Source organism: Choloepus didactylus, chromosome 2 (assembly GCF_015220235.1).
Source record: "Choloepus didactylus isolate mChoDid1 chromosome 2, mChoDid1.pri, whole genome shotgun sequence".
In the NCBI taxonomy this organism is placed as follows: domain Eukaryota; kingdom Metazoa; phylum Chordata; class Mammalia; order Pilosa; family Megalonychidae; genus Choloepus; species Choloepus didactylus.
The window spans coordinates 133861636-133889631 of record NC_051308.1 but is presented as its reverse complement, the minus strand read 5'-3'; the positions used below and the strand labels follow the sequence as shown (position 1 = coordinate 133889631).

At 39.3% G+C, this 27996-nt stretch overlaps 1 protein-coding gene across 2 annotated transcripts; it reads left to right on the top strand.

Annotated features, from left to right (window-relative positions):
* Window positions 1-21231: 21231 nt before the first annotated feature.
* PRMT6 (protein arginine methyltransferase 6) lies at window positions 21232-26396 on the top strand. Of its 2 annotated transcripts, XR_005215288.1 has the most exons (2): window positions 21232-22467; window positions 24752-26396. XR_005215288.1 is itself a non-coding variant. In XM_037826506.1 (1 exon), exon 1 carries the CDS (start codon window positions 21246-21248, stop codon window positions 22371-22373), a length of 1128 nt encoding a protein of 375 aa, XP_037682434.1. In that variant the 5' UTR covers window positions 21232-21245; the 3' UTR covers window positions 22374-22750. The 2 variants fall into 2 exon arrangements, 1 of the variants encoding a protein (XP_037682434.1); XM_037826506.1 differs by lacking the exon at window positions 24752-26396 and having other exon boundaries at window positions 21232-22750.
* The last annotated feature ends 1600 nt before the right edge of the window (window positions 26397-27996 follow it).

Genomic DNA, 27996 nt, shown 5'->3' with positions numbered 1-27996 from the left:
AAAATACTAAAATAGATCATAAGAATGAAACTTTGTCTAGCTCCTAAAAGAAAGAATTTATATCAGAATACACTCCAACACATAAGGGCTAAGACAGTTCTGTACAAAACAGGGCTCCCTCATAGCATTTTGTGTTCAACTTTCCCTTCACAGGTTATCACTGTCACAGTCCCTAAAGCTAGGTTTGGAATCAGTGTTAACCTTGATGAATGCAGGTGAGAATAAGCTTGCTTTGAAAGCAGTGTTAGCCCAAAAGAGACCTCATAACACATATGATCCAATCTATAAGTTTGAGAGCCACTTGGCCACAGCTTTACCACTTTCTAGCTCTTAGGCCACAGGCAAATCACTTAACCTCTATGAAATTCAGTTCTGTAATCTGCAAAAGTGGGCCAGTAATAATGCCTGTCACCCAGAATTATTGTGAATTAAGTTCATAGCACAGTATCCTGCAAAAAGGAAGTCCTTAGATTCAGGTAAAAGAGCAGAAAAAATGCATGCATGTACTTTCTCTTCTTCCTGAATCCATACCAAAATGACAACAATGGATTAATTTTTTAAAAAAGGCACAAAGCCACAAGGACAAAGAGAAAAGAAGAACAGACAAAAGCAACAAAATTTTCCAATCGAGAAAGTAAACAGCAATTTGACTAAAGGTAGCTGCCCCAGGAAAGTCAAATGCAAATCAGGTATGGGAGAAGTATGAAGCAATCTTATTACACTCTATAACTCCCTTCTCCCCCACATCTCAGGAAATGGTGTCAACAGATTCTTCTGGAGACATCAGTGAAAATAAAACCAAAAACCAGGAAGAGTGGTTGAAATTATTTTTTTAAGAAATGGTTGTCTTACTGTTACATCACCACAGCAGTTGGATGATTGTCCCAAGGAACATTTAGAGCCACAATGCTGAGCCCCCAGCCTTCTTACCTCATGTACTATGTACAGATCAGCAGAAGCCAGGCTATAATCCTTCAGGCAGGAGAATGGAAGAGGTTTCTTCAGAAGAACATGAACTCTACCTTGAACAAAGGATCGTTAAAGCATCTCAGAAGAAACAGAAACCATGCAAAGAGGAAAAAAATTCAAAATATTATTAATATCCTTGGAAATATAATAGGAGAAACTGCATCTATGAAAAAAAGAACAGAATAATACAAAACAAGGAACACTGGAGAACAAAGAACAGCTTCCCTGTTTCCTCTCCAGGTAGTAAAAACAGGAAGTGAAGATTTAATATGCTCCTTTATAAAGATTTCAAAGTCAGCAATGGGCACATGTGTCCTCTGACAGTGATGTCCTACTTTACATCCTTTCTTTATATTCATCCTCCTGACTCCATAGTCTGACTTAGATGCCCTTTCTCTGTGGACCCAGCATGCTCTTTGTATGCATATTTCATAGCATGTGTACAATATACCCTAATTTTTTGTTTGTCTGTATCCCATAGTAGAATGTGTGAAGTTCCTCCAGGGAAGTGATTGACTATCCTCAACACTTAGCATAGTGCCTGGCATATTAGTAAGTGCTCAATAAATGCTGAATGAATGAATGAGTGGATGGATGCGTGAGATATTGTCACACCAGTTTGTTTTGTCCCTAGACTGATAATTTCAAAAGTCCACTATCAAATTTGCTGGGCCCCCGTGCTGAACTCAATTATGCCACCTCTTAAAATTAACAGTTGTCAATATCTGAGGTTATTTTCTTCTTGCTTCTGCATTTTCTGATGCTTCTACAATGCACAGGTTTTACTTGGTTAGTAAAAATTGCATTTATACTCTTTCAAAAGTATATACAATAATATAAATTCAAATCAATACTGAAACTAGACTTAATTTTTTAAAAAATATCCCTACGTCTTTGTGAAATGTATTTTGAACCAACAATGGTATAGGTTTCTCAACCCTGTTTGTACATCAAAATAAACTGTGGAACTTGTTAAAAATAGACTTGTTCTGGTCCCTCCCAGATCTACAGAACCAAAATCTATTGGAGAGAGGCCCAGGTCTAAAAAGCTTCACAGGTGATTTTAATGTCCATGCAGTTCTGATAATAACCATTAGAGAACAATTGAAGGTTCATTAAAGATGCATGGATCCTAATCCAAGGACCAGACTCCACCCAATAACTCCATTCAGTGACTTCAGGCACAATTGGTAGGTGAAGAAGTTATCATTAGTTCAGTAAGAAGAGGGGTGGAAAGAGAATCACAAAGAATAGAATTTCTCAGGGTGACTAAGGAACACAGTTTAATCCAGATCCAACATATCTATTAAAGGAAGATAATGACTAAGAAAGGGTTCACCAGGCTTATTTCAAGTTTATCTTGCTTTTCTATATTTCTAACTGTTAAGGAGTAACTTCTCAGAGGATTATCTCCATTAAAATCCATCCTTATCCTTTTTGGCAGCAATTCCTTGCATGGCATAAAAAAAAGCTTATTTTTATTCTTAAGAAGCAAGTTAATCAAATGGATATTCTAGTTCATTTGCCTGGTGTCCTTTGCTAAAAGTTGACGCTGAACTAAGGCTTATAGTTTATGCATTTGAGCTATTAATGATGCCTTCTAACCGTTTATCTTCCTTTTTTCTAGACTCAAAGCTGCAATTCTGTTTGTCTGCCACTTTATTTTTATTCACCATATTGCATTCAAGTAGCATCACTATTATATTAATGTAGTGGATCATCCCTGTAATTGGGTGTGAATGCTATCACTTTGCACCCTTCTGAAGTTATTAATTTCAGTGTATTCATTGTATATTTGAATGTAGCCACACAGTAAATAATGCAACACAAAGAGGCTTTAGCCTATTCCCAAAGCCTACAACAAGGATATAAAACCAGAGGTGTATTAACTTAAAAAATAGATCAATCTTATCTTGTAAAAAGAAGATAAAAGATAGTTCTCTCAGGAAGGGCAACCATGCTTGAAGCTGTAAACTTACTTAAGAATATAAAGAAAGGCCTGGAAAATTGTGTTAAATTTTGCTTCCTGCCCTTGGAGAAAGTCTTCAACTCAACGGAAAAATGAACATTAAGAAGAAAAAAGAAAAAAAAAGAAAAAAGAAAACACCTTGATTCAGTCATCCAGGTATTTTCTCATGTTGGCAATGCTCAGAAAGCAGAAACCCAACAAACACAACACTGATAATTATAATGTCATTTCCTAGCCCTTTACAAAGGGCCTTAATGTGTCTGAAACTGAAAATTAATTGAATTCTTAAGTGGCCATTACATTATCCAATAATATCCTAAGGCATATAGATTAGAAAACTAAGTAGAGAACATAACGATATTCATCAGAAGATTAACACAACAGTTCCTCAAAACAGGAACAAAATTCAGTGCAAATTAAATGGCTGCAGAACCATACTGCAAGGTATTAGGATAGTACAAGTGTCATCACCAAGTTTTTGAGAAAAGTATTCACCATCATTTGTAAACCATAGACAAGCCTGGATTAAAGGACTTCCACATGGCTTATGAGCTCTCTGGACTGTGAGCTCCTTAGGGTGGAAACTGAGACTTCTTCATTCTCCCTTCCCTAAATCTTAGCACAGTACCAGGTATGTAGAAGGGACTCAATAGTATTAAGTGAATAAACCAACTAAGATTCTTAAATGCAGTTAGTCAAAGTTTTAGTTTGCTAAAACTGCCAAAATGTGATATACAAAAAAAATAGGCTGACTTTAAACAATGCGGATTTATTAGCTTACAAGTTTACAGTTCTGAGGCCATGAAAATGTCCAAATCAAGGCACCAACAAGATGATACCTGGACTCCTCTGTCAGATGGCAAGTTACATGGTGACACTGCTGGTCTCTGCCTTCTCTTCCAGGCTTCGTTCCTTTCGGCTTCTTGCTTCTGTGGCTTTCTTTCTGAGCTTCTGTAGCTTTTCTCTGTCAACTTCTGTGGCTTTCTCAACTTCTGTGGCTTTTTCTCTGTTTCTTTCTCTGAATTTCATTCTCTTATAAAGGACTCCAGGAAGAGGATTAAGACCTATCTGGAACATGCCTCAACTGAAGAAATCTAATCAAAAGGTCCCACCCACAAAATATGTTTACACCCACAAGATTGGATTAACTTTAAGAACATGATCTTCTGATCTTCTAAAGCCTCCTAACCATCACAGGCTCTACTGCATAATTGAGGATTGACACATCACAACTCTTTTGAGTAAAACAAATGCCAAGAGATTAGATAAAAGCACAACTTCTAAAGCACTGTTTTCCTTTGTAATATAGAAATAGAGTAGTTGAAGAACAGAGATAGAAGAAAAGAGAAGTTCAGCTACCTTCTGAGCTACTTAAATAGCTTTAGAGATAGCTAAGAACAGAATACTATAAAGGTGAATACTAAACAGCAAGGAAAACAAAGGAACTACTGCTAGATGCAACTACATGGATGAATCTCAGCAAACATTGTACAGAGCGAAAGACTTCAGACAAAAAGGTAAGTCAGTTACCCTCTCTTTACCTGTCTTCTAACCTCTAAGATGGGCGTAATACTAACACCTACCACATAGATTTTGTGAAGACTGAATTGTCCTTTGTGTACAGAAAGCATGAAATAAATGTTACTCATCATAAAATTATTAATATTATGATTATGTTTATGGTGCTCCACTAAAACACTGTGAAGAGACTAAAGGGATGGTGTGCTGATTTGAAGCTGTTATGTACCCCAGAAAATGCCATGTTCTTTTTAATCCATTTCTGTGGGTGCAGACATACAGGTGGCACCTTTTGGTTAGGTTATTTCTATTGAGATGTGATCCACCCAATACAAAGTGGGCTTTAATCCTTTACTGGAGTCCTTTATAAGATGATAAAAGAAAAATCCCAGAGAGTTTAGAGAGAAACACCCAGAGAGAAAGCCGTGATAGCCGCTGAAGCCAGGAGCTGAAAACAACGAAACGTGGGAAACAAGGACCAGCAGATATCAGCCATGTGCCTTCCCATGTGACAGGTGTACCAGACGCCAGCAGCCTTTCTTCAGAGAAGGTTTTCTCCTATTGATGCCTTAATTTGGATATTTCTTCAGCCTTAGAATTGTAACTTGTCAGATAATAAGTCACCATTGTTAAAAGACAGTCCATCTTTTTGAATATTGCATTTTGGAAGCTTTAGCTGGGGACCAGTTTGTAATCCAGTAGAAAAGATAAATGAGATGTACAAATCTGCTATATGCCTCAGTTCTCCATCTGCAGATAGCAATAGTAATACCTACCTCAAAGTTTATGAGACTTAGAGATTATTCTCTAAACTATAAACTCCTTAAAAAATGGGGATTTTTGTCTATCTTGTTTACCTCTATATCTCTAGAGCCTATGGAGTGTCAGGTTCTAAATAAGTACTAGCTGAATGAATGAATGGATGGATGAATAAGCCATGTAAAACATGTACACAATGCCTGGAACATGAAAAACACACAATCAATTTTAGTTAATGCTAGGCACTTAAATTATAATATGATAATAAAAATGTTACTTATTACACAGAGTAGAAAATATTAAAAATCAAAAGAATTGTAAAGTGAAAACCCCCTATGAAATTCTTGACAGGAGAGATTATTTCCGTCTAAGTGGATTGTGCAACAACAGAAATGTGCATATAAATTATGGTATATTAATACAATGGAATACCATAAAATAAAGCAATAGAAGTGGGAAAAAATTACTACTACCTATAGTCACATGGATGAACTGCACATGAATCATAATGGTGATTAAAAGTAATTAGACACAAAGGAAGATATACCCTATGATTTCATATAAATGAAGTTCAAAAATCAGGTCACTGAATCTTTCATATTATTAACTATCAAGATAGTTACCTTTGGGAAGGAGGAAAAGGGTACAACTGGAGGGACAGAAGGGAAGATTCTGGTGCTAGTAATGTTTTATGTCTTAAGTAGTGGTTCTGTAATGATAATTCATTGCACTTAAAATTTTGATGTATATTTGTTGTTTTTGCTGCAGCCCCAGTATCTCACAACAAAAAGTTTTTTGTTCCTTGCTTCCATTACAAGAGAGCTGCAGTCTACTAGGTTGTCCTGGGTTTGGTTGAGTTTGGTTAGCTTCGCTTCATTCCAAGAGTCTTCTCTTCTGGGATCCAGGTTAGAAAATAAGGCACCATTTGAGGCATGGTTTTCTCATGGCAGGGCCGAAAAATTCAAGGGTGACACAGGAAAGCTGTGAAGGTGCATAAAAATGCTCTGCTCAGATGTGGTGTACAGTTTGTTCAAAGCTTTGTTTTCTTTCTATTTGATCCAGTCACCTCTACATTCCATGAGCCACACCCATATTTCTGAAACATACTGGTATTCTGAGTTTATCAAGCTTTAGTTATCTCTTTACTCTGAGTTATTTTCTCTGGCTGAAAACATTTACTGAGGATACATTAATCCAATCAGTGGCTTAAAGGACAGGCATGAAGCTCACATGCTCTCTTCATCTTTGCCTCTAGGCATAATTACAAAGATGATATTTTAAGTATTTATGGATTCTTCCTCTTCTCCTTCATCCCTTCTTAGAAATAGGCCAATATGTTCTCTGAGTGCATCTCTTTCTTGTAGTACTTGTTTCCAAGTTCAACCAATAAAAACCAACTCTGTCTCTCTTTGCCCAATGTAGATACATTTACTGCATTTCCAATAATCACAGACAATTATACCAAATGTTTTGCCAACTGCTATAACAATTTTTCTCACCACTCACTACCCAGACCTGAAGCCAATACCACATATTTTAAGTTTCTTTTACAGGACCCACTTCAGGTAAATAATTTTTGTACCAGTCAGCTGTTGTTGAAGTAACAAGCAGCTCTAATATTTCAGTGGCTTGCAACAACAAATATTTATTTCCTGTTCAATAATATGAAAGCTCTGGCTCAGCTGGGCTTGGCTGGATTTGGCTCCACATGTCTTCCTACATTTCAGGACCCATGTTGAAGGAGTAGCCACTGTCTGTACATGCTGTTTTCAAAGTGAAGTGGAGCAGCTCAAAGGGATCAGAAACAAACCACACAAGTGCATTAGAAACTTCTCAAACAAGATAAGTATCATATTCATTTATATTCTTTTGACCAAAACAATTCATATATTCAAGCCCAACACACTGGGACAAGGATGTAAAACTTCCTAGATGCTAAGCAAGGCAAATTCAGAAAGGAAATGATTATGAACAAATTATAATCTCCTGCATAGTTAGAACACAATACAATTTTTTTTTTTCAGTATTTGAACTTGGCTTTACAATACAAGTAGGATTTTCTGGTTCCTCTGAATTTTTCTACTGAGTGCCCCAGGGATTGATAGTGGGGAAACTTTTTTTTTTTTTTTTTTGGCTACATTTAATCCCTTGGTGATCTCATAAATTTTTATTGCTTTAAATGGCATCTGTATGTTGGCAACTCCCAAATCTGTATCTTCAGCACTGACTCTCTCCTGAACTCCATACTCACACAGCTCCTTGCCTAATTGACAGCTTCCAGATGCCTAATAGGCATCCCTAACTTAACATGTCCAACCTCAGTTTACAATCTCCAAACCAAATCTTGCTCTTTCCAGTCTTTCCTATCTCACTAACGGCAGCTCCAACCTTTTACTTATTTATGCTTGATTCCCCTCTTTCTCCAACACTTCAGATCAAAGCCTTCAGAAAATCCTATCAGCTCTACCTTCAGAATAAAGCCAGAACGTAACCCTATCTCACCACCCCTACTCCAACCTCATCTAAGTCACCATCATCTCTTGCCTGGATATTGCAATAGACTCCTCCCATCCCCTCTTTGTCCCCCTATTTTCAACATAGCAGCCTGTGATCCTTCTAAAGCAGAAGTCAAATCATGTCACTATTCTGATAAAAGCCTGCAAGGCTTCCCGTCTCATTCAAAGTAAAAGCCAAAATGTTGCAGTGGTCTAAAATACCTTCCGATGAAGCCTCATTGACTTCATTTCGTGCCATACTCTCCTTCCCCCTCACACTGTTCCAGCCACCCTGGCTTCCCCTCTGCTCTTAAAACCAGCCAGGCACAGTCCCACCTTGGAGCTTTCACCCCTTTTTCCCTCCCGGCCTAACACTGTTCCCAGGTCTCTGCCACCTTCTCATAGGGTGAATGCTGGTTCTACTGTTCAGAACTGCAGAGCTCCAGCACTCCCTGTGTGGTTTACTTTTCTCCATAGCACTTATCACCCTCTGGCATTCAATATACTTTATTTATTTACTATCTGCCTTCCCACCAGAATGTACGCTTTATATGGGCAAGAGATTTTGTCTATTTTGTTCATTCCTCTTTTCCATGTGCCCAGGACAAGATCTGACACATAAAATGCGCTACAGAATATTGGTGCCTTACTTTCCAGGCTGCTATGCCAAATATCTCATAATGGGTTGGTATAAACAATGGAAATTTACTGTCGCACAGTTTTGGAGGCTGGAAGGCTTGTTTCCTCCCAGGGTCAGTAGTGTTCTGGCAGGCTGACAGTGCTTGGGGGTCCTCGGCTTTTCTGTAACATGACAATGTACACTCCTTTCTCTTCCCGGTTCCTACAGACTTCTGACTTCTGGCTCCTTCCCATGGCTTTCTCTTTATAAAGCCTCCAGTAACAAGATTAAGGTCCACCCTGATGCAGTTGGACACAACTTAACAAAAAATAACTTCTTCACAAGGTCTTCTTTAAAATAGGTTCACACCCACAGGAATGGGATTAAAATATTAAGAATAATTTCTTTCCTGGGGTCCATAGCTTAATCTATTGCAGCTGGCAAATAATTTTCAAAACCCCTGGGTGGTTGGCAGGATTCTAAAGATAGCCCCCATGACCTTCAGCCCCTGGTGTTGCACCCTTGTATAATCCTTACTCTCTAGTACAGAGAGAACATGTGACTTGCTTCTAGCCAATAGGATATGGCAAAGGTGAAAGGATTTTGCAGATATAAATGAGGTTGCAAATCAGTTGATTTTGAGTTAATCAAAATGGAGATAATTCTGGATGGGCCTGACTTAATCAGATGAACATACTTAAAAGAGGGATTAGGGCCCTCTGCAACATCAAAGAGCTTCTGCTGGCCTTGAATAAGGAAGCTGCCCTATTATGGGAGGGCCTAGGAGAGAACAATGTGGTAAGGAATAGCGAGCAGCCTCTAGGAACTAAAAGTAGCCCCAACCTGACAGGCAGGAAGAAAAGGGGAATCTGACAACCACACAGAACTGAATTATGCCAACGACCACATGAACTCAGAAGAGTACCCTGAGCTCCAGAAAGGAAAAGCCAGCCATAACCCAACACCGTGACTGCAGCCAAGCAGGGGCTTAGCCAAGCTGTGCTTGGACTTCTGACCCACAGACATGCTGAGATAATAAATGCTGTTGTTTTAAGTTGCTAGGTGATTAGTATCTTGTTAGATAGTAACAGAAAATTAATACACCCTCCATTTCATAAGTTCTACATGACTTCACTGCTGGTCCTCTTACTCTTTGACTTGTCTAGTACATGGTTTTAATTTCAGTGTGCGTCAGAATCACTGTAGGACCTGTTAAAACCCAGACTGCTAAATCCCATCCCCAGAGATTCTGATTTATTTAGGTCTGCACTGGGGTCCAAGATTTTGCAATTCTAACAATTTCCCATGTGATGCAGATGCTGCTGATCTGGAGGCTCACACTGTGGGAAGCACTAGGCTACAGTGACATTTACTCCTATGCATTTTAAATCCCTCAGTGGCAAAATACTCTGAGAACATAAGCATTGATTGAAGCATTTTTTTTACTTTTTACTTTCTTATTAAAAGCTTCCACATAAGACAAAAAGAAGAAAAAAAGAAAAAAAAAGCCTAGAAAATAGAGAGGACAATCTTATTAAATGATTCTCATTAGCCTTAATACCTGATTTTCATTCTTATTATGATTCTTATTATGCCTGGGGCAGGTGAGCAAGTGCTTATTTCTGTGCTACATTATGTTTCCCCATATTAAAATTTACACTCCCATTGTTCTGTACTATTTTCATTGTGGTGGCCTGATTTATAGTAGAAATTGTTAAAATGCCCTAAGTGATATTTATTATAGAAATTACAAAATGCCATATTCCATACTCTAAGAATGCTCAATAAATAAAATGAATTGATACTTATGAATTAAGTTCATAACATCCCTGTTGTCACTCATTACCCAAACAACTCAATATAAACATTTTTTAAAAAATAATTCCTCCCACTCATAATAATATCATCAAGGAGCTATGAATTTACTAGTCATCTGTGTTAGTATTAGATTTAATACCTAGGCCAATACACCCTGGGACTAAAAGACACATCAAGAGAATAACATATATCTAGGCTTTTTGATGTTTGGTATTCTGATTTGTTTAAATACAAAAATCACCACCCTTTGTCTTTATTTTCCATAAAGGATTTTTTTGAAGAAGTGCCTTTGTCTCTTCTGCCACCTTCCAAGTACCTGCAAAATAATAAGAACTACATCATTTAATGAATATTCATATCAAAGAGATATTTATAACATTTTTCATGTCATTGCTCCCTTAACCTTCCCCAACACACACTTTGAGAATTACAATGAATTCTTTAAATCCTGAAGGAACTACCTTCAAGCCATTACACTAGGCTTTAAAATATGTTTTTAAACAATAGACCCTCAGATTAAAGATGAAAAGAAGTGAGACATAAGTATTTGTGGGAGGAAATCACATCAGCAAGTACAAAGATAAAATTAAACAGGAAAGACAGTTGAGAATTAAAAGTGGTATAATAATTAATAATTTGCTAGTAAGAAAGCATAAGAAAAATAGAAAGTATGAGACTAACCCCAAAATATATGCTCCCCAGGATATCTCTCTCTCTCTCTCTCCCTCTCTCCCTCTCTCCCATTTTTTCACCACGGTCTCTGTTTCTAGAATAACACCTAGCACAGAGTAGAAGTCCAGAATGTTTGCTAAATAAAAGACAAATGATTGAATAAATGAATATATGTGATGCAGAAAATGAATTACAGTTCTTCCAGTCACTCTTCCAGTCATAAAAAAACATCTATAATCCTGTGTATTCAGTATCAACAATCTGGAATATGGAAATGGTTCAGATTCCAGCACAACATATTAGGTTCTTACAATATAAATGTGAAAAATACAAAGTCCTAGTGTTCAAATGCCCACAGTCTGGTATGGGAAAAACAGATAAATAAAGAGCCTGGTACTGTGGGATAAATAAAAAAATGGAAAAATATGTAATATTATTGGGCCACAGACTGGCTGAGAAAGCTACAAATAAATAATAACATTTGAGCATTACCTAAAAGATGAGTAAAAGGACAAAAGAGTACAGGCAATCAAAGCAAAGGACAGAAATGTCAGTGTTCATAGGGCTGTTGCAGAGCAGTAAACTGTGGATTTCAAACTTGTTCACCATAACCCACAGCAATATATATATAGATAGATATAGATATATATTATACTTAACTAAAATACATTTTATGAAACAATACCTACCTTTCATTGTTGGATGCATTTGATATTTTCTAATCTATTTCATGTCTTAAAAAATGCTGATCAAGACCAATAAATTGCTTTCAAGAGCCATTCATTTGATAAATACTGTTTGAGTATTGAATACATGTGGGTGAGGAGGGCATCAGAAATGGAATCACAAGGTAAACTCCTCCAGCACAGCTCCACCTCTTCTCTATTCCAGGTGGCCTGCTGCTGAGCTGCAGCACTTAGGCAAGGACTATGTTCTAGATTCTTCTTCTTACTTAAAACAATTCAATCTAGGAGAGGCAGGGCAAGAGGTGGCATAGAGAGGTATGGAATTTAGTTAGTCCTCTAGAGCAATTGGTAAATAGCCAGGAGCAACTAGTAAATAGTCTGGAATAACTTTTGGGGAACATCTGTGACTGGACACACATAGTACACCAGCGTGGAATGGGTGGAACAGCTGAGATCACAGCACAGAACTGTAAATGAATCTCCCCAAACTGCGGAGCTGGCACCCCTCCACCAGCAGCACAGCAGGCTGAGCTGAAACACTTCCCTGTGGAAAAAAAGAAGCAGGTTACCTAGAGCAAGGGAAAGTAACCAAACCAAGCCCCAATTGTGGTTTTAATTAACAAATTTGGACTACTGAATACAAGCTACAAGCCCAGATAAACACAGAGCAAGCAGGAAAGGAACCTGAGGTTCCTCTCAGCAGAGAGGAGACAGGGCTGACAAAAAAAAAAAAAAAAAAAAATACATAAAATAAAAACAGAGGCTTTTGGAGACAGCTGAGGTTGAATACCGGAAAATGGCTTTGTCCCAAGAAAAGGGGCACAGAGAACTGGGTACCAACACCAGTTGACCAGTGTGCCGGTTTGGATGTATTATGTCCCTGTGCTGGTTTGGATGCATTATGACCCCCAAAATGCCATTATCTTTGATGCAGTCTTGTGTGGGCAGGAAATGTATTGGTGTTGATTGGGTTGGAGACTTTTGATTGGATGTTTTCATGGAGATGTGATCACTTAACTGTGGGCAAGATCTTTCATTGGATAATTTCCATGGAGGTGTGGCCCCACTCACTCAGCATGGGCCTTAATTAGTTTACTGGAGCACCATATAAGCTCAGACAGAAGGAGTAAGCTTGCTACAGCCAAGAGAGACACTTTGAAGAATGCACAGGAGCTGAGAGAGGAACTGCTAAGAGAGGACAAATGCCCCAAGAGCAACTGAGAGTGACATTTTGGAGAGAAGCTGAAGCCTAGAGAGGAACATCCTGGGAGAAAACCATTCTGAAACCAGAACTTTGGAGCAGACGCCAGCCACATGCCTTCCCAGCTAACAGAGGTTTTCAGGATGCCATTGGCCATCTTCCAATGTAGATGACTTACCTTGTACACTTTATGGCCTTAAGACTGTAACTCTGTAACCAAATAACCTGTTTTATACAAATGGTGTTTTGCATTCCAGCAGCATTAGCAACCTAGAACATCCCCAAAAACACCGTGTTCTTTGATGCAATCTTGTGGGGGCTGATGTGTTAGTGTTGATTGGGTTGGAATCCTTTGATTGAGTGTTTCCATGGAGATGTGACTCAATCAACTGTGGGTGAAACATTTGATTAAATATTTCTATCGAGATATGGACCCCGGCCTTTCAGGTTGGGTCTTGATTTAATCACTGGAGTCCATTAAAGAGTTCACAAACAGAGGGACCACAGAGCAGCTAAAAGTAGGACATTTTGGAGAACAACTCAGAGAGACATTTTGGAGACGGCTGCCGAAAGCAGACATTTGCTGACACTTTAGGGATGCTAGCCCAGTGTTTGCACCAGAGAAGCTAAGAGAGGACAAAACACCACAAGAGCAGCATTTTGAAGAAAGCACAGGAGCTGAGAGACAAGCTGGAACACAACCCGGAATTAGCAGATGCCAGCCACATGTCTTCCCAGCTAACAGAGGTTTTCCGGATGCCATTGGACTTCCATCAGTGAAGGTAAACTTGTGTGGATGCCTTAGCTTGGACACTTTTATGGCCTTAAGACTGTAACTGTTTAACCAAACAAACCTGCTTCATAAAAGCCAATCCATTTCTGGTATTCTGCATAAAGGCAGCATTAGCAAACTGGAACAACCAGCAAAACTGGGGGCCGGGGACTGACCCTGAAAAGAGGCTTTCTCTCTTTTTCCTTTTTTTTTTTTTTCTCTTATTCTAAGAAGCTCATTAGAGAAAACCTCAGGCATCTTCCATTGTCAGGCAAGGGCAAGAGTGGAGTTAACAGTGTCAGAGAGACAAAGGAGGAACTCAGTTGTAGAGGATACTCCCTAAAGGGTGTTTCTTCCCTAAGAAAAAGGGGGCAGAGCCAAGCTCAAGTGGCTGCTCTCTCTCGGAGAACTCAGACCCCAGAGACTGCAGGGGCAGAGAGAACCAGAAACAACTTAAGCTTGGCTTCTGACACCCGTGGCCCCTGACCAGAACAGGGTCTGCTGAGAATTAAAGGGACCACACCTCTTTACACCAGTGGGGAGCTGTGGATTGACAAGTGACAGCTGCTGGGCAGGATAGGAAAAGCACAGAGTCTAGAGGCCTCACAGGAAAGTCTGAATCTGCTGGGTCTCACCCTCAGGGAAACCTAATACTGAATACAGCCTCCTCCTGAGACCTGGGCCCATCTGGTCTGGGAAAACCTGATTGGGGTAATCAAAGAAAACAGATGCCTAGACAACAAAAAATTACAAATCACACTAGGGAAAGCAAACATATGGCCCAGTCAAAGGAACAAACTTACATTTTAACTCAAGAGATACAGGAATTGAAAAAACTAATTATCAATCAAACAAATCTCCTAAATCAATTCAAAAATCAAATCGAGTTGAGGGAAGATATGGCAAAAGAGATGAATGATATAAATAAGTCACTGGGCAAACATAAGGAAGAACTCAAAAGTTTGAAAAAACAATTGGCAGAACTTACAAGAATGAAAGGTACAATAGGAGAGATGAAAAACACAATGGAGACAAACAACAGCAGATCTGAAGAGGCAGAAGAAAGGAGTCATGAACTTAAAGACAGGACATCTGAAATCCTACATACAAAAGAACAGATAGGGAAAAGAATGGAAAAATATGAGCAGGGTCTCAGGGAAATGAATGAAAACATGAAGCACATGAATATACATGTCATGGATATCCCAGAAGGAGAAGAGAAGGGGAAAGGGGCAGAAACAATAATGGAGGAAATAATCACTGAAAATTTCCCATCTCTTATGAAAGACACAAAATTAAAGCTCCAAGAAGTACAGCATACCCCAAACAGACTAGATCTAAATAGACATACTCCAAGACACTTACTAATCAGATTATCAAATGTCAAAGACAATGAAAGAATTCTGAAAGCAGCAAGAGAAAAGCAACACTTCACATACAAGAGAAACTTGATAAGACTATGTGTGGATTTCTCAGTAGAAGCCATAGAGGAGAGAAGGCACTGGTATGATATATTTAAGATACTGAAAGAGAAAAACTACCAACCAATAATTCTATATCTGGCAAAACTGCCCTTCAAAATGAGGGAAAGTTTAAAATATTCTCTGACAAACAGACACTGACAAAATTTGTGAACAAGATACCTGCTCTACAGGAAATATTAAAGGGAGCCCTACAGACAGATAGAAAAAGACAGGAGAGAGAGTTTTGGAGCACAATGTTGGGTGATGATAGCACAGTAATGTAAGTACACTGAACAAAGATAACTATGAGTATGGTTGAAAGAGGCAGATTAGGGGAGGTGCATGTAGGACACCAGAAGGAAAGATAGAAGATAAAAACTGGGACTGTATAACTTAGGGAAACTTAGACTATTCAATAATTATGATTAAACGTACAAATATGTTTTTACATGAGGGAGAACAAATGAATGTCAACTTTGCAAGGTGCTAAAAATGGGGTGCTATTGGGGAAAAAATACAATCATTGCAAACTAGAGTCTATAGCTAACAGTAACATTGTAATATTCTTCCATTAATTATAACAAAGGCAATATACCAAAGCTAAATGTCTATAACAGGGGTATATAAGGAAGGGTTATGGGATTCTTGGCATTGGTGTTGTTGCCTGGTTTTTTAATTGCATTTTATTTTAATTTTATTTTTTCTTTTGTTACTTTTTAGTTGTCTTTTTTTTTTTTCCTTTTTCTTTTTTTACTTTTTTTCACCTCTTCCTCTTTCTTTGTGGAAGAAACAGAAATGTCTTTATATAGACATTGGTGGTGAATGTATAATTATGTTATTATACAGGGAACCATTGATTGTTTATTCAAGATGGAATGTATGGTGTGTGAATAAAACCATCTGTTCTAGTTTTGCTAATGCTGCCAGAATGCAAAACACCAGAGACGGATTGGCTTTTATAAAAGGGGGTTTATTTGGTTACACAGTTACAGTCTTAAGGCCATAAAGTGTCCAAGGTAACACATCAGCAATCAGGTACCTTCACTGGAGGATGGCCAATGGTGTCCGGAAAACCTCTGTTAGCTGGGAAGGCACGTGGCTGGCATCTGCTCCAAAGCTCTGAGTTCAAAATGGCTTTCTCCCAGGACGTTCCTCTCTAGGCTATAGTTCCTCAAAAATGTCACTCTTAGTTGCACTCGGGGTATTTGTCCTCTCTTAGCTTCTCCAGAGCAAGAGTCTGCTTTCAATGGCTGTCTTCAAATTGTCTCTCATCTGCAGCTCCTGTGCTTTCTTCAAAGTGACCCTCTTGGCTGTAGCTCCTCTTTAAACGTTCACTCTCAGCTGCACTGTGTTCCTTCTGCTTGTCAGCTCATTTATATGGCTCCACTGATCAAGGCCCACCCTAAATGGGTGGGGCCACGCCTCCATGGAAATATCCAATCAGAGTTATCACTCACAGCTGGGTGGGGCACATCTCCAAAGAAACACTCAAAGAAATCTAATTAAAACTGATAACGTCTGCCCACACAAGTTTACATCAAAGATAATGGCGTTTGGGGGACACAATACATTTAAACTGGCACACCACCTAAAAAATAAACAGAGGTATACGAGTGCTGTAGAAAATGTGGACAAAGGGATGTACCTAATCACCACTGGTGGGGAAGTAGAATGGTGCAGCCCATCTGGAGGGCAGTGTGGTGGTTCCACAGGAAGCTAAGCATGGGGTGGCGGTATGGTCCTGCAACCCTGTTATTGGGTATATACTTGGAAGAACTGAAAAGAGGGACACAAATAGACATTTGCACAGTGGGGTTTATGGTGTCAGCATTCACGATTTGCTGTGGATGGAGGTGGCCTAAGGGTATATCAACTGATGAATGGAATGGCAAACCATGGTGTATTCATACAATGGAATATTGAGCTGCTACAAGAAGCAGTGAATTTGTGAGGTGAATGGACAGTGAGGACAGTGTTTTGAGTGAAATAAACCAGAAATGAAAAGAAAAACATTATAATGCCTCACTAATATGGACTATCTATAATGTGCAAACTCTCAGAATTGAGTCTGAAAGCATAGGTTTTCAAGGGAATGCTTATTGTAAAGGTTCCTGGATTGTAAGCTCTGACAGCAGTTGCATCTATTCTTGAGTTGTAATGGTTATTTCTAACTTCTGAGATGCTGAGCCCTTTGTGTATAACCTGGTCAGTACCTGGAAATTTGCATATCTGTGTGACACCTAAGACTCAGAGCCAGAGTCCAACAGCTATGAATGTCAGCATTACCCCATACAGCAAATGTTAAGGAGTCTGAAAAAATGAGATTAGACTTCAGTTAGAGATATGAACAAAATGGAATTGGTTCAGACTAAGGTATCACAGACTAAAGGGTAAAGGATGATAGTGACTGTGTTTTCTAAATTTCAATTTCAGTATGTGACCAAAGGAAAAGATACTTATTAGGAGCAAAGTTTATATTTTTTTGTAACAAACTGTATAGTGTAACTTGTATGGTCAGTATATTCAAACAACATAATTACATGGAACATTGAATAGGGAGTGAAATCTGGTGATTTGTACAGCTTAGTGTGAAGCCCTAATACATCTGAGAGTCATTTGGGCAGAGAATAAAAATGTATTTGCAAAGTCCTCTTGAAGTAATGGGGGAAAATGTCTAAATATTAAATTTCCCCACCCGGGGAATTAATGGTATTTTCACAAGCATTGGGGGCTACCAATTTAGAAGACCAAGCCCTCTGTCTTGGGGCTTGCCCTTATGAAGCTTGTTACTGCAAAGGAGAAGCTAAGCCTACTTATAATTGTGCCTGAGAGTCTCCCCTAGAGAACCTCTTTTGTTACTCAGATGTGGGCTCTCTCTCTAAGCCAACTCTGCAGGTAAACTCCCTGCCCTCCCTCCTACGTGGGACATGACTCCCAGGGGTCTAATCTCCCAGGCAACATGAGACATGACTCGCAGGAAAGAGCTTGACCCTGGCATTGTGAGATTGAGAAAGCTTTCTTGGACAAAATGGGGGAAGAGAAATGAAACAAAATAAAGTTTCAGTGGCTGAGAGTTCTCAAATTGAGTCAAGAGGTCATTTTGGAGGTTATTCTTATGCGTTATATAGATGTCCCTTTTTAGTTTTTAACATATTGGTTAGCTAGAAGGAAATACCTGAAAAGGCTGAACTGCAACCTAGTAACCTTTATTCTTGAAGACAATTGTATAACTATATAGCTTACACTGTGTGGCTCCCACTCTCTTTATACAGTGTATGCACAGATGAATAGAAAAATGAGGACAAAAAGTAAATGAATAACAGGGAGGGATAGGAGATATGGGATGTTTTGGGTATTCTTTTTTACTTTAACCTTTATTCTTTTGTGTGTGTGTGTGTGGTAATGAAAATGTTCAAAAATTAATTGTGGTGGTTAATTCACATCTATATAATGGTACTGTGAACAACTGATTGTATCAATAAAATTGAATTAAAAAAAAAAAAAAAAACTCAGTCTAACAGAAAAAAGATCAGTAAGAAATCCCTCTCCATATCAAACCAGAGTGAAGGGCAGGGAAAGTGCTATAGGCCTTTTGTCCTTTACCTTGGAGCATAATATTTTGGGCTTAACATTATTCTACCTACAAGGTTTGGGTGTTTGAAACAGAAATTACTCTTATTTCTGGCAGCATCCTAAATTTCTGAGAGCTATCTGGATTTATGTCAGAGATTACTAAAGTCGCATTCACACTGAACAACCAAAACTCTCTATGCTCCTTCACCTATAAATAACAATTTAAATTTGCATCCAAGCATTCATTCACTCAAGACTATTTATTGAGCACTCTCTGTGCAGGGGTGTGATTGGAACCTGGGAGATCCAATAGGGAGACTGATGTCCAGGCAAGGAAAGATGGAAGATTAGACTAAGATGTTGGCAATGAGAGATGGAGAAAATCAGATGGAGTCAAGATATATTTTGGAGGTAGAAACAAAAAAATTTATATTCAGAATTTTCTTAAAAGAGACCATAATGATATGAATTGAAAATTGGGTGAAAGAATTAAGCATTTAAAAGGAAAATGTGACACTTTGAGGAAGGAAAAAAGTATATACTGAGTAATAGTCTAGAAAAATAATTAAAGATCACATGTCCTAATCTGGGCTTCTATTTTCTTAAAATAAAGGTGTTAAACCAGAGCAGGGGGAGAGAGGAACTGCTTTGATGATTTCCAGCCTTAAATGGCATCCTAGGTCCCTAAAATTTCCCAAAAAGGAATAATGAAGCAAGATTTGACTAAGGTCATTTTAGAGAAAAACAGTGATTCTCACCCTGATTGCACATCAAAGTCCCCTGGGAGCTTTTAAAAACTAGATACCCAGCCTCCACAGGAGAACTTCTGATTTAATTGGTATGGTGGGGCTCAGGCACAGGTATTTTTTAAAAGCTCCTTGGAGGATTCTAATAAGCAGCCAGGATTGAGAGCCCTGAGTTAGAAGAACAACTGAGGATGCCACATCAATAAATCCATTCCACTCATGAAGGATTAATAGAAATAATGGGATGAAGAGACTTCCCCCCAAATAAGGGATATAGACCCAGTAGTTAAGCAGACACAGTTCAAACACCACACACACACACAAAGTCAATTTTCTTCACTCTGACTTTTTTTAAAACTGGGAGAAAATATTCTCACTTTACTTGTTAAGAACACAGACACTCATATAGACATTGAACACAATTCGAAATACATTTTATTTCCATCATGAACAGCAAAGAGGAAAGAGATTAACCGCTGGTGGTTGACTGAAAGAAAATGGAAAGGGAAGAGGACAATACCAAACTTGCCCAGAGAAAGACAAGAAAACACACACACAAGAAAAAATAAGGAGTTGCAGTGGAAAAGTGACCAGAAAGGATGAAGGATTCAGTTATTTCTGGGGAAAGAAAAAAATATTATAATTGGTAACAAGAATATCCCTGGCAATGGGTTTGACTATATCACACCCTTGTTGCTTTTCAACAACTCTTCAGTCTGTACCTGTCACAGCCTGAGGGGGCTTTACCAGTCGAAAGACCAAAGAAAATGCCCAGCATCTGCTGAAACATGAACTTTATTTAGGGCTTACTCACAGGGAGGCAGAATTTAAATGGCTTTTCTCTCGCGCGGGGCAAGTACTGCTTTCACAGGAAAAATCGCCCATGTGATTCAGAGACCAGCAAGCACTTTTATATGAGTTTTAGACAAAGGCATTCCTAAGGGTGGGGGGAGCATAGATGCAGGAAAGGGTCACTCTGACCTGAGGGGTGTTGCAGGAAGGACTAGAATAACACTTGAACAATTACATTTTGCGCTTTTTGTGAGACTAAGAGTTTCTCACTTCCTGCCTGCTTCCCATAAAGTTACATTTGAAGGTCAATTTACCCTTCTTCTCCTTACTGGCTTACAAAGACAATAGTTTAAATATTTAGCTGCCTTGTTGACGCAGATCGCAGTGCACCAAAGATCTGCAGGTCTGTTTTGCTCAGGCCATGGCTCGCCACAGTACCCTTCCGGGGATTTAACTCGAAGGAGCAGCAGAATACCAGAGGAGGAATAAGAGCCAAATAACTATTTCCCTGAAACAGCAAAAAAAAAAAAAAAAAAAAAAACACCATAATTCTTCTCCTACTGCAATGAGTATTTGAGTATTCCTTGTTGGCTAGTGGGTGAGCAGGAAATTGAAGGCCGGAGAAGCTGTGTAACTGTCTCTATATAGTTCAACTAATTAGTGGTCATCCTGGAATCAGAACCAAGGTTTTGCATTGTTTGTTCCATTTATACCTTCTTTGCACCCTCACTCCATTGGAAGCAGAAAAAAAGAGAAACGTGTAGTGCAATTTCTAAAACTCCACGACTTTAAGCGTTGCAACTGTCCAGAAAAGGTGATAGTGGGTGAAGGATGCCACCTTCATAATTTGGTGGAATAAACGAAGGAGCCGATCAGACAAGACAAAATGTAGATTTTCAGCCTAAATGGGCGTTTCCACTTCAGCAAGTGAGTGAAAGACGAGAATGGAAGAGCTAAGGTGAGGTAAAGGAACTGATGGAAGCGCAGAATGTGGGTCTGGTGGGTGGGAAAGGGATTTCAGGACATCAAAGAATTAAAGGGAAGAACTGTTGAAGAGACAAAGGCGTCTGGAACGAGTCGGCCGGGCCACCCCGCAATTAGCGGGAAACGAGGCCGAGCACTACAAGTCCCAGAAGTCCCCGCTTCCTGGAGCCCGCGCGCAGCCGCGCAAAGCTCACCGGGAACCGGCCAAGATGTCGCTGCCCAAAAAAAGAAAACTTGAGTCGGGGGACAGCGGCGAAGGAGGAGAGGGAACTGAAGAGGAAGATGGCGGAGAGGGGGAGGCGGTCCCGCCGCGACCCCGCAGGACTAAGAGGGAACGGGATCAGCTGTACTACGAGTGCTACTCGGATGTATCAGTTCACGAGGAAATGATCGCCGACCGCGTCCGCACCAATGCCTACCGCCTGGGCATCCTGCGGAACTGGGCAGCGCTGCGAGGCAAGACGGTGCTGGACGTTGGCGCGGGCACAGGCATTCTGAGCATCTTCTGTGCCCAGGCCGGGGCCCGCCGGGTGTACGCAGTGGAGGCCAGCGCCATCTGGCAACAGGCCCGGGAGGTGGTGCGGCTCAACGGGCTGGAGGACCGGGTGCACGTTCTGCCCGGGCCGGTGGAGACGGTGGAGTTGCCTGAGCAGGTGGATGCCATCGTGAGCGAGTGGATGGGCTACGGACTCCTGCATGAGTCCATGCTGAGCTCCGTGCTCCATGCGCGGACCAAGTGGCTGAAGGAGGGCGGCCTAGTCCTGCCAGCTTCCGCCGAGCTCTTCGTGGCTCCCATCAGCGACCAGATGTTGGAGTGGCGCCTGGGCTTTTGGAGCCAGGTGAAGCAGCACTACGGTGTGGACATGAGCTGCCTGGAGAGCTTCGCCACGCGCTGTCTCATGGGCCACTCGGAGATCGTGGTGCAGGGCCTTTCCGGTGAGGATGTACTGGCCCGGCCGCACAGTTTTGCTCAGCTGGAGCTGGCTCGCGCCGGCCTAGAGCAAGAGCTGGAGGCCGGAGTAGGCGGGCGCTTCCGCTGCAGCTGTTACGGCTCTGCGCCGATGCACGGCTTTGCCATCTGGTTCCAAGTGACCTTCCCCGGAGGGGACTCGGAGAAGCCCCTGGTGCTGTCCACCTCGCCTTTTCACCCAGCTACGCACTGGAAGCAGGCGCTCCTCTACCTAAACGAGCCGGTGCAAGTGGAGCAAGACACGGACATTTCCGGAGAGATCACGCTGCTGCCCGACCGGGACAATCCCCGCCACCTGCGTGTGCTGCTGCGCTACAAAGTGGGAGACCAGGAGGAGAAGACCAAAGACTTTGCCATGGAGGACTAAGGCTGCCGTTTTTCCCTGCTGCCTCCCATGGCCGCTTGGCCTGTGTAGGAGAGGCGTAGGGAAGTCCGAGAAGAAAGAGAGCTCCCACGTGCAAGTAGGAGGCAATGTCTCTGCTTTTTTCCCGGGGAGGGAGAGTGACTTCAGTCTCCCTTTGAGGAGATTCCTTCTGGCGGTTTGTATTTAAAAAGTGATGACACAACAGCAGATACAGTGTGCTTATTAATAGGCTTTCAAGCCTCAACAGAATGTGACCAAGCACTTTTTTTCTATTTCTTTGTTTTCACAGGGGAAAAAAAAAAAACCACGGGGATAAAAAACCGATATGTGAATACTCCAGTCACGTCTCAGACACCCCTCACACCTTATTTAAATCTGAAGCCAGGGAGAAGGGTAAAAAGATTCAGTTGCAATGCATAAATTTCCACTATGACCTTAATGTCTCTAGAGCCATATATTCTTAACCTTTGAACTCTCTTCCTCCTCATGTTAACTGTCCTTCTGCCTACATTTTTTTTTTTAAATAAACTTTAAGACTGGTAATAAGGGGGAGAGAGATGAAGGGGCAGAGAGATGAAGGGGCAGTTTAAGTAGTCCTGTTTTCATTACTCTTTACTACTTCCATAGGGTGCTAAAGTTGATGAACACATTAATCCATTAAATAAAATGGACTTGATATGTAATTGTACAGCATACCTAAGAAATCTAGAAGGTACATTTAGGAGAAAAACCTGAAAGACAGTGAAATAGTTTGGATTTTTTTATTCTTGTCTTTACTGTCAGGATTTAACCAACGAAATGTTTTATATGTGTTCCATCATAAACTTTTGCTTAATTGTTTTGAAACAGGCTGATAAAGGAAATTTTTTCATCCTGACCCAAGCACTTACCCATCACTATGGGTAAATTATTTAAATTCCAAAAAGTTAAGAAGATATTTTCTGAGCTATAAGATTGCACTCATTTTCATTTGAACTCCCTCATTTAGAGGAATCATGTTACTTGGCCTACTTACATCTAGTGAAAATAAAGTTCCATTTTTAGTTAGGTTTTTTTTTTCCTTTTTAGCTCAGCCAAATGTGAAAGTTGTGAATTTAGGAAAATCACTTGTAATGAAGTGTGAGTCATGTTATCAAATTTATTTCACTGATGTTTCCCTCCTTATCCCTGTGGCAAATAAAACATTGGCATTCTCACTATTTTTACATATGAAGAACTCTTGTATACTGTCTATGAGTTATAATGCTGTTGTCATTTTAATATTGTCAATTCTTAAGAAAAGTGTTACAACCCCTTCAGAATATAGCTTCAAACTGTACTTAATATATGATTTTTGTATACTAATAGCTTTTGTATGCTAATGGAAATTATGAAAAACTGGTCATCTGAAGGAATGAAGTGCAGTAATTTTATTTAACTCTAATTTGAGATTTCTGCTTCTTTATTCATTTCATATTAAAGTACTTAAGTATAATAACTATGTTGCTAAAATTTGGTATATATTTAACAGGAAATCCACCATTATGAAGGGAAATATACATGTACAAAAAATCAGTAGTACAGTTAGAATTGTCAGCATTTGTTGTCAAGATAGTTAACAGATTATATAAATGGTACAGAAATGGAAACCCCGACTTGATTTAAACTAGAATTAAAGAATAGATCCTTACTTTAGGGTCAACTATATTTTAAGTTGAATATTTATTTAATTATAGATTTAGTGTAAGATTTTTAGTAGATTCCCAATGGTTGGGTTTTGTTTTGTTTTGTTTTGTTTTTTAAAACCTGGTGAATTACATTTGCTGTATGGGCAATGAACAGATTCTTCCAATATGTTCTTCATATATTTTATAAATGAGTATTATGGCGTTCTTGTCTCAAGCATACAAAGGGTTCCCCAACTAAAACTTTAGCTAACTATGAAGTAAAGGGTAAAAATTTCATAATTAAGCAAAGTGAGCTTCAAAATTCTTATTGTTACCCTTTCCAAAAAGAAAAATGAATTATAAAATACAGCCACTAAAGCAATTAGTCATGAAACTGCATTGCATAGTAGTTAAGAGCTTGGACTCTGGAATCAGATAGACCATGCTAGAACCTAGGTTCCACCATGCTATGACTGTGTTACCTCAAAATAATTAACCTTTTTTTGTTTCCTTCAATGTTGTTATGCAAAATGGGCATAGTAATAGTACCTACTCCACAGAGATGTGAGGATGCAGTGAGTTAATATGTGTAAGCACATTGTGCTTGGTATATAATAAGATGTAGATAACTCTTAGCTGTTATAATTACAGAAAAGGCATATGCCAACCTGAAACATCTGGACACGTATAAAATGTGCTACAGAATAAATACTCAAATTTTGGTTTTTTTTACAGATATGATCTGACAGTATCAGCATGGCTGTATATGAAGAGTACTGTATGACACAGGATGCCAGATGATCTAAAGGAAGCCCAAGACCTTTGGAGTGAGGTCACTCCTAGTAGAATGAGCACCATCTAGGCACCTTCTGATCTGCTTCAGTGGACTTATACAGATCATGTGGAGCCAGAGCTTTCCATGGGAGGAAAACAAGAAGTTCTACATACTTCCTTTTAACAGCTTCCATTTATTTAGCACTGTGAAATTTTCCAAATATTTTAATTAATTCATTGGACCAATGGACATTTTATTGAGTATACACATTATAACAGTCACTGTGATAAGCAATTAGGATACAAACCAGTAGAACACAGTTGCTGCCTTCAAATAGATATATTCATAAGATAAAGCAGTAAGAAAAACAGCTAAACAATAATGGGCTAAAGACTGGGAGGTCTGGTTGGTAGGAAGGGCAAGTAATTATGTTCACTTTATGTAATTGGAAAAAGTTACACAGATGTTGAGGGATTTGCCTAAAATGACATAGCTAATTCCTAACTGTTATATATTAAACACAAATCTTTCAATTCCAAGCCCCAAACAAAATAACATTTTTTTTTTCATTTTATTAGCCTGTATGCTTTAATATGAAAACAAAAAAGCAAATGTCTCCAGAATGGGTCCAACAGTTTCTATAGTTTGATGAATGAAGGAAAGAGGGAAAAGTCCTTAGCCTAAGGCACTCTCACCTTCAGTATGTAGGATCTTAAGACTGACAAATACTAAGCACTCATTGACTCACTACCTACTATACATATTTCCATATCAGGCCGAGCTCATCAAATGTGGCAGTCTTTCTGAGGCCTTCGAGAATCTTGGACTCCTCAGCATGGTAATAGCAAAGGTAGATGAATTCTTCCATTCTGTCTATAGGTTCTGGGGGCTAGGGGGCAGACAGGCATTCAATAAGGCTAAAAGGGACACTGAAAAAGGGCAGAAGGAGTTCAAAAGGTGAATGTGAAAGGCTCCTTAAGTAAAACATTTTCCTTCAGGCTTCGTAGTACCCAATGCTGAGAAGAGATGAATCTTTAGGAAGCATGTGTAGTCACTGAGTAACCCTCCTCCCAGATGTGGAGTTTCTATTCATTCATTTAATGAGTTAATAAGCACCAACATATAACAATTACATTCTATGATAAATAAGCAATTTCTACCCTCAAAGAACTAAAATGTAGGAAGAAAAAAATTACCTACATCAATAATTTGCATACATTCCTCAGCCTGATTAGACTTCATTCCAGCTAAATCTTACCTTGTTGAAGCAGGATTGAGTGTCCTCATAAATTCTATCCTTAAAACTCCTCTCAAATGCAAAAATATTTATCATTATATAATTAGGAGATACTCAAAGAAAAATTCTTCTCTCCTATTAGTCCCAAAAATAAATGTATGTCTTCTAAATAACTGATTTGTTTCAGTTAACATAGTATATTGAGTAGATGACTCCACAGTGGCTACTAGAAAGCTGAGCCAAATGTGTGCCTCATTTGTGCTCTTTTTTTATGTCCATACTCCAAAGTTTTCTTTTTTTTTTAAATTTTTAAATTTTTATTGAAATTGTTCACATACCGTACAATTATCCAGAGATTCAAAGTGTACAGTCAGTTGCCCCTGGTACCCACATACAGCTGTGCATCCATCACCACACTTAATTTTTGTTCAATTTTTAGAAACTTTTCATTACTCCAGACAAGAAATAAAGTGAAAGACAAAAAAAGAAGACGAAAAAAAAGGAAACTCGAATCCTCCCATATCCCTAACCAACCCCCCTCAATTGTTGACTCGTAGTATTGGTATAGTACATTTGTTACTGTTTACGAAAGAATTTTGAAATGCTGCTAGCTGTAGTATATAGTTTGCAATAGGTATATATTTTTTCCCTATGTGCCCCTCTATTATTAACTTCTAACTGTATTGTCATACATTTCTTCTGGTTCATGGAAGTTTTCTAATATTTGTACAGTTAATCATGGACATTGCCCACCATAGGATTCAGTTTTATACATTCCCATCTTTTGACCTCCAACTTTCCTACTGGTGACATATATGACTCTGAGCTTCCCCTCTCCACCTCATTCACGCACCATTCGGCACTGTTAGTTATTCTCACATCTTGCTCCCGACACCTCTGTTCATTTCCAAACATTTAAGTTCATCCTAGTTGAACAGTCTGCTCATACTAAGCAACCACTCCCCATTCTTAAGCCTCATCCTGTATCTTGGTACCTTATGTTTCATGTCTATAAGTTTACCTATTATAATTAGTTCCTATTAGTGAGACCCTGCAATATTTGTCCTTATATGTCTGGCTTATTTCACTCAGTATATTGCCCTCGAGTTTTCTTTATCAACCAATTTTTTTTTTAGATGGTTTTGTTCACATGTCACACATTCCATCCTAAGTAAACAATCGATGGTTCTCTATATGGTCCCATATTTATGTGTTCACCACCTTCACTATGTATATAAGGGCATCTACATTTCTTCCACAAGGCGAGGGCGAGTCAAAGAAGGTAGAGATGCAAAAGAAAAAAAATAAAGAGGGAAAAAAAAATGACAGCTAGGAAGCAGCAAAAGGAAGATAACCTTAAATCAAAGTAAAGAGTCAGACAACACCACCAATGTCAAGTGTCTAACATGCCTCCCCTATCCCCCCCATCTGCATTTACCTTGGTATATCGCCTTTGTTACATTAAAGGAAGCATAATGCAATGAGTTACAGTCTCTAGTTTACATTGATTGCATCCCTCCCCCAATGCCTCCTCATTTTTAACACCTTGCAAGGTTGACATTTGCTTGTTCTCCCTTGTAAAAGAACATATTTCTACATTTTATCACAATTGTTGAACACTCTAGATTTGACCAAGTTACACAGTCCCAGTCTTTATCTTTCCTCGTCTCTTCTGGTGTCTCACATGCTCCCAACCTTCCTCTCTCAACCATATTCATAGTTATCTTTGTTCAGTGTACTTACATTGCTGTGCTATCATTTCCCAAAACTGTATTCCAAACCACACACTCCTGTCTTCTATCACTCTGTAGTGCTCCCTTTAGTATTTCCTGTAGGGCAGGTGTCTTGTTCACAAAGTCTCTCGTCTGTCTGTCAGAAAATATTTTGAGCTCTCCCTCATATTTGAAGGACAGCTTTGCTGGATATAGGATTCTTGGTTGGTGGTTTTTCTCTTTCAGTATGTTAGAT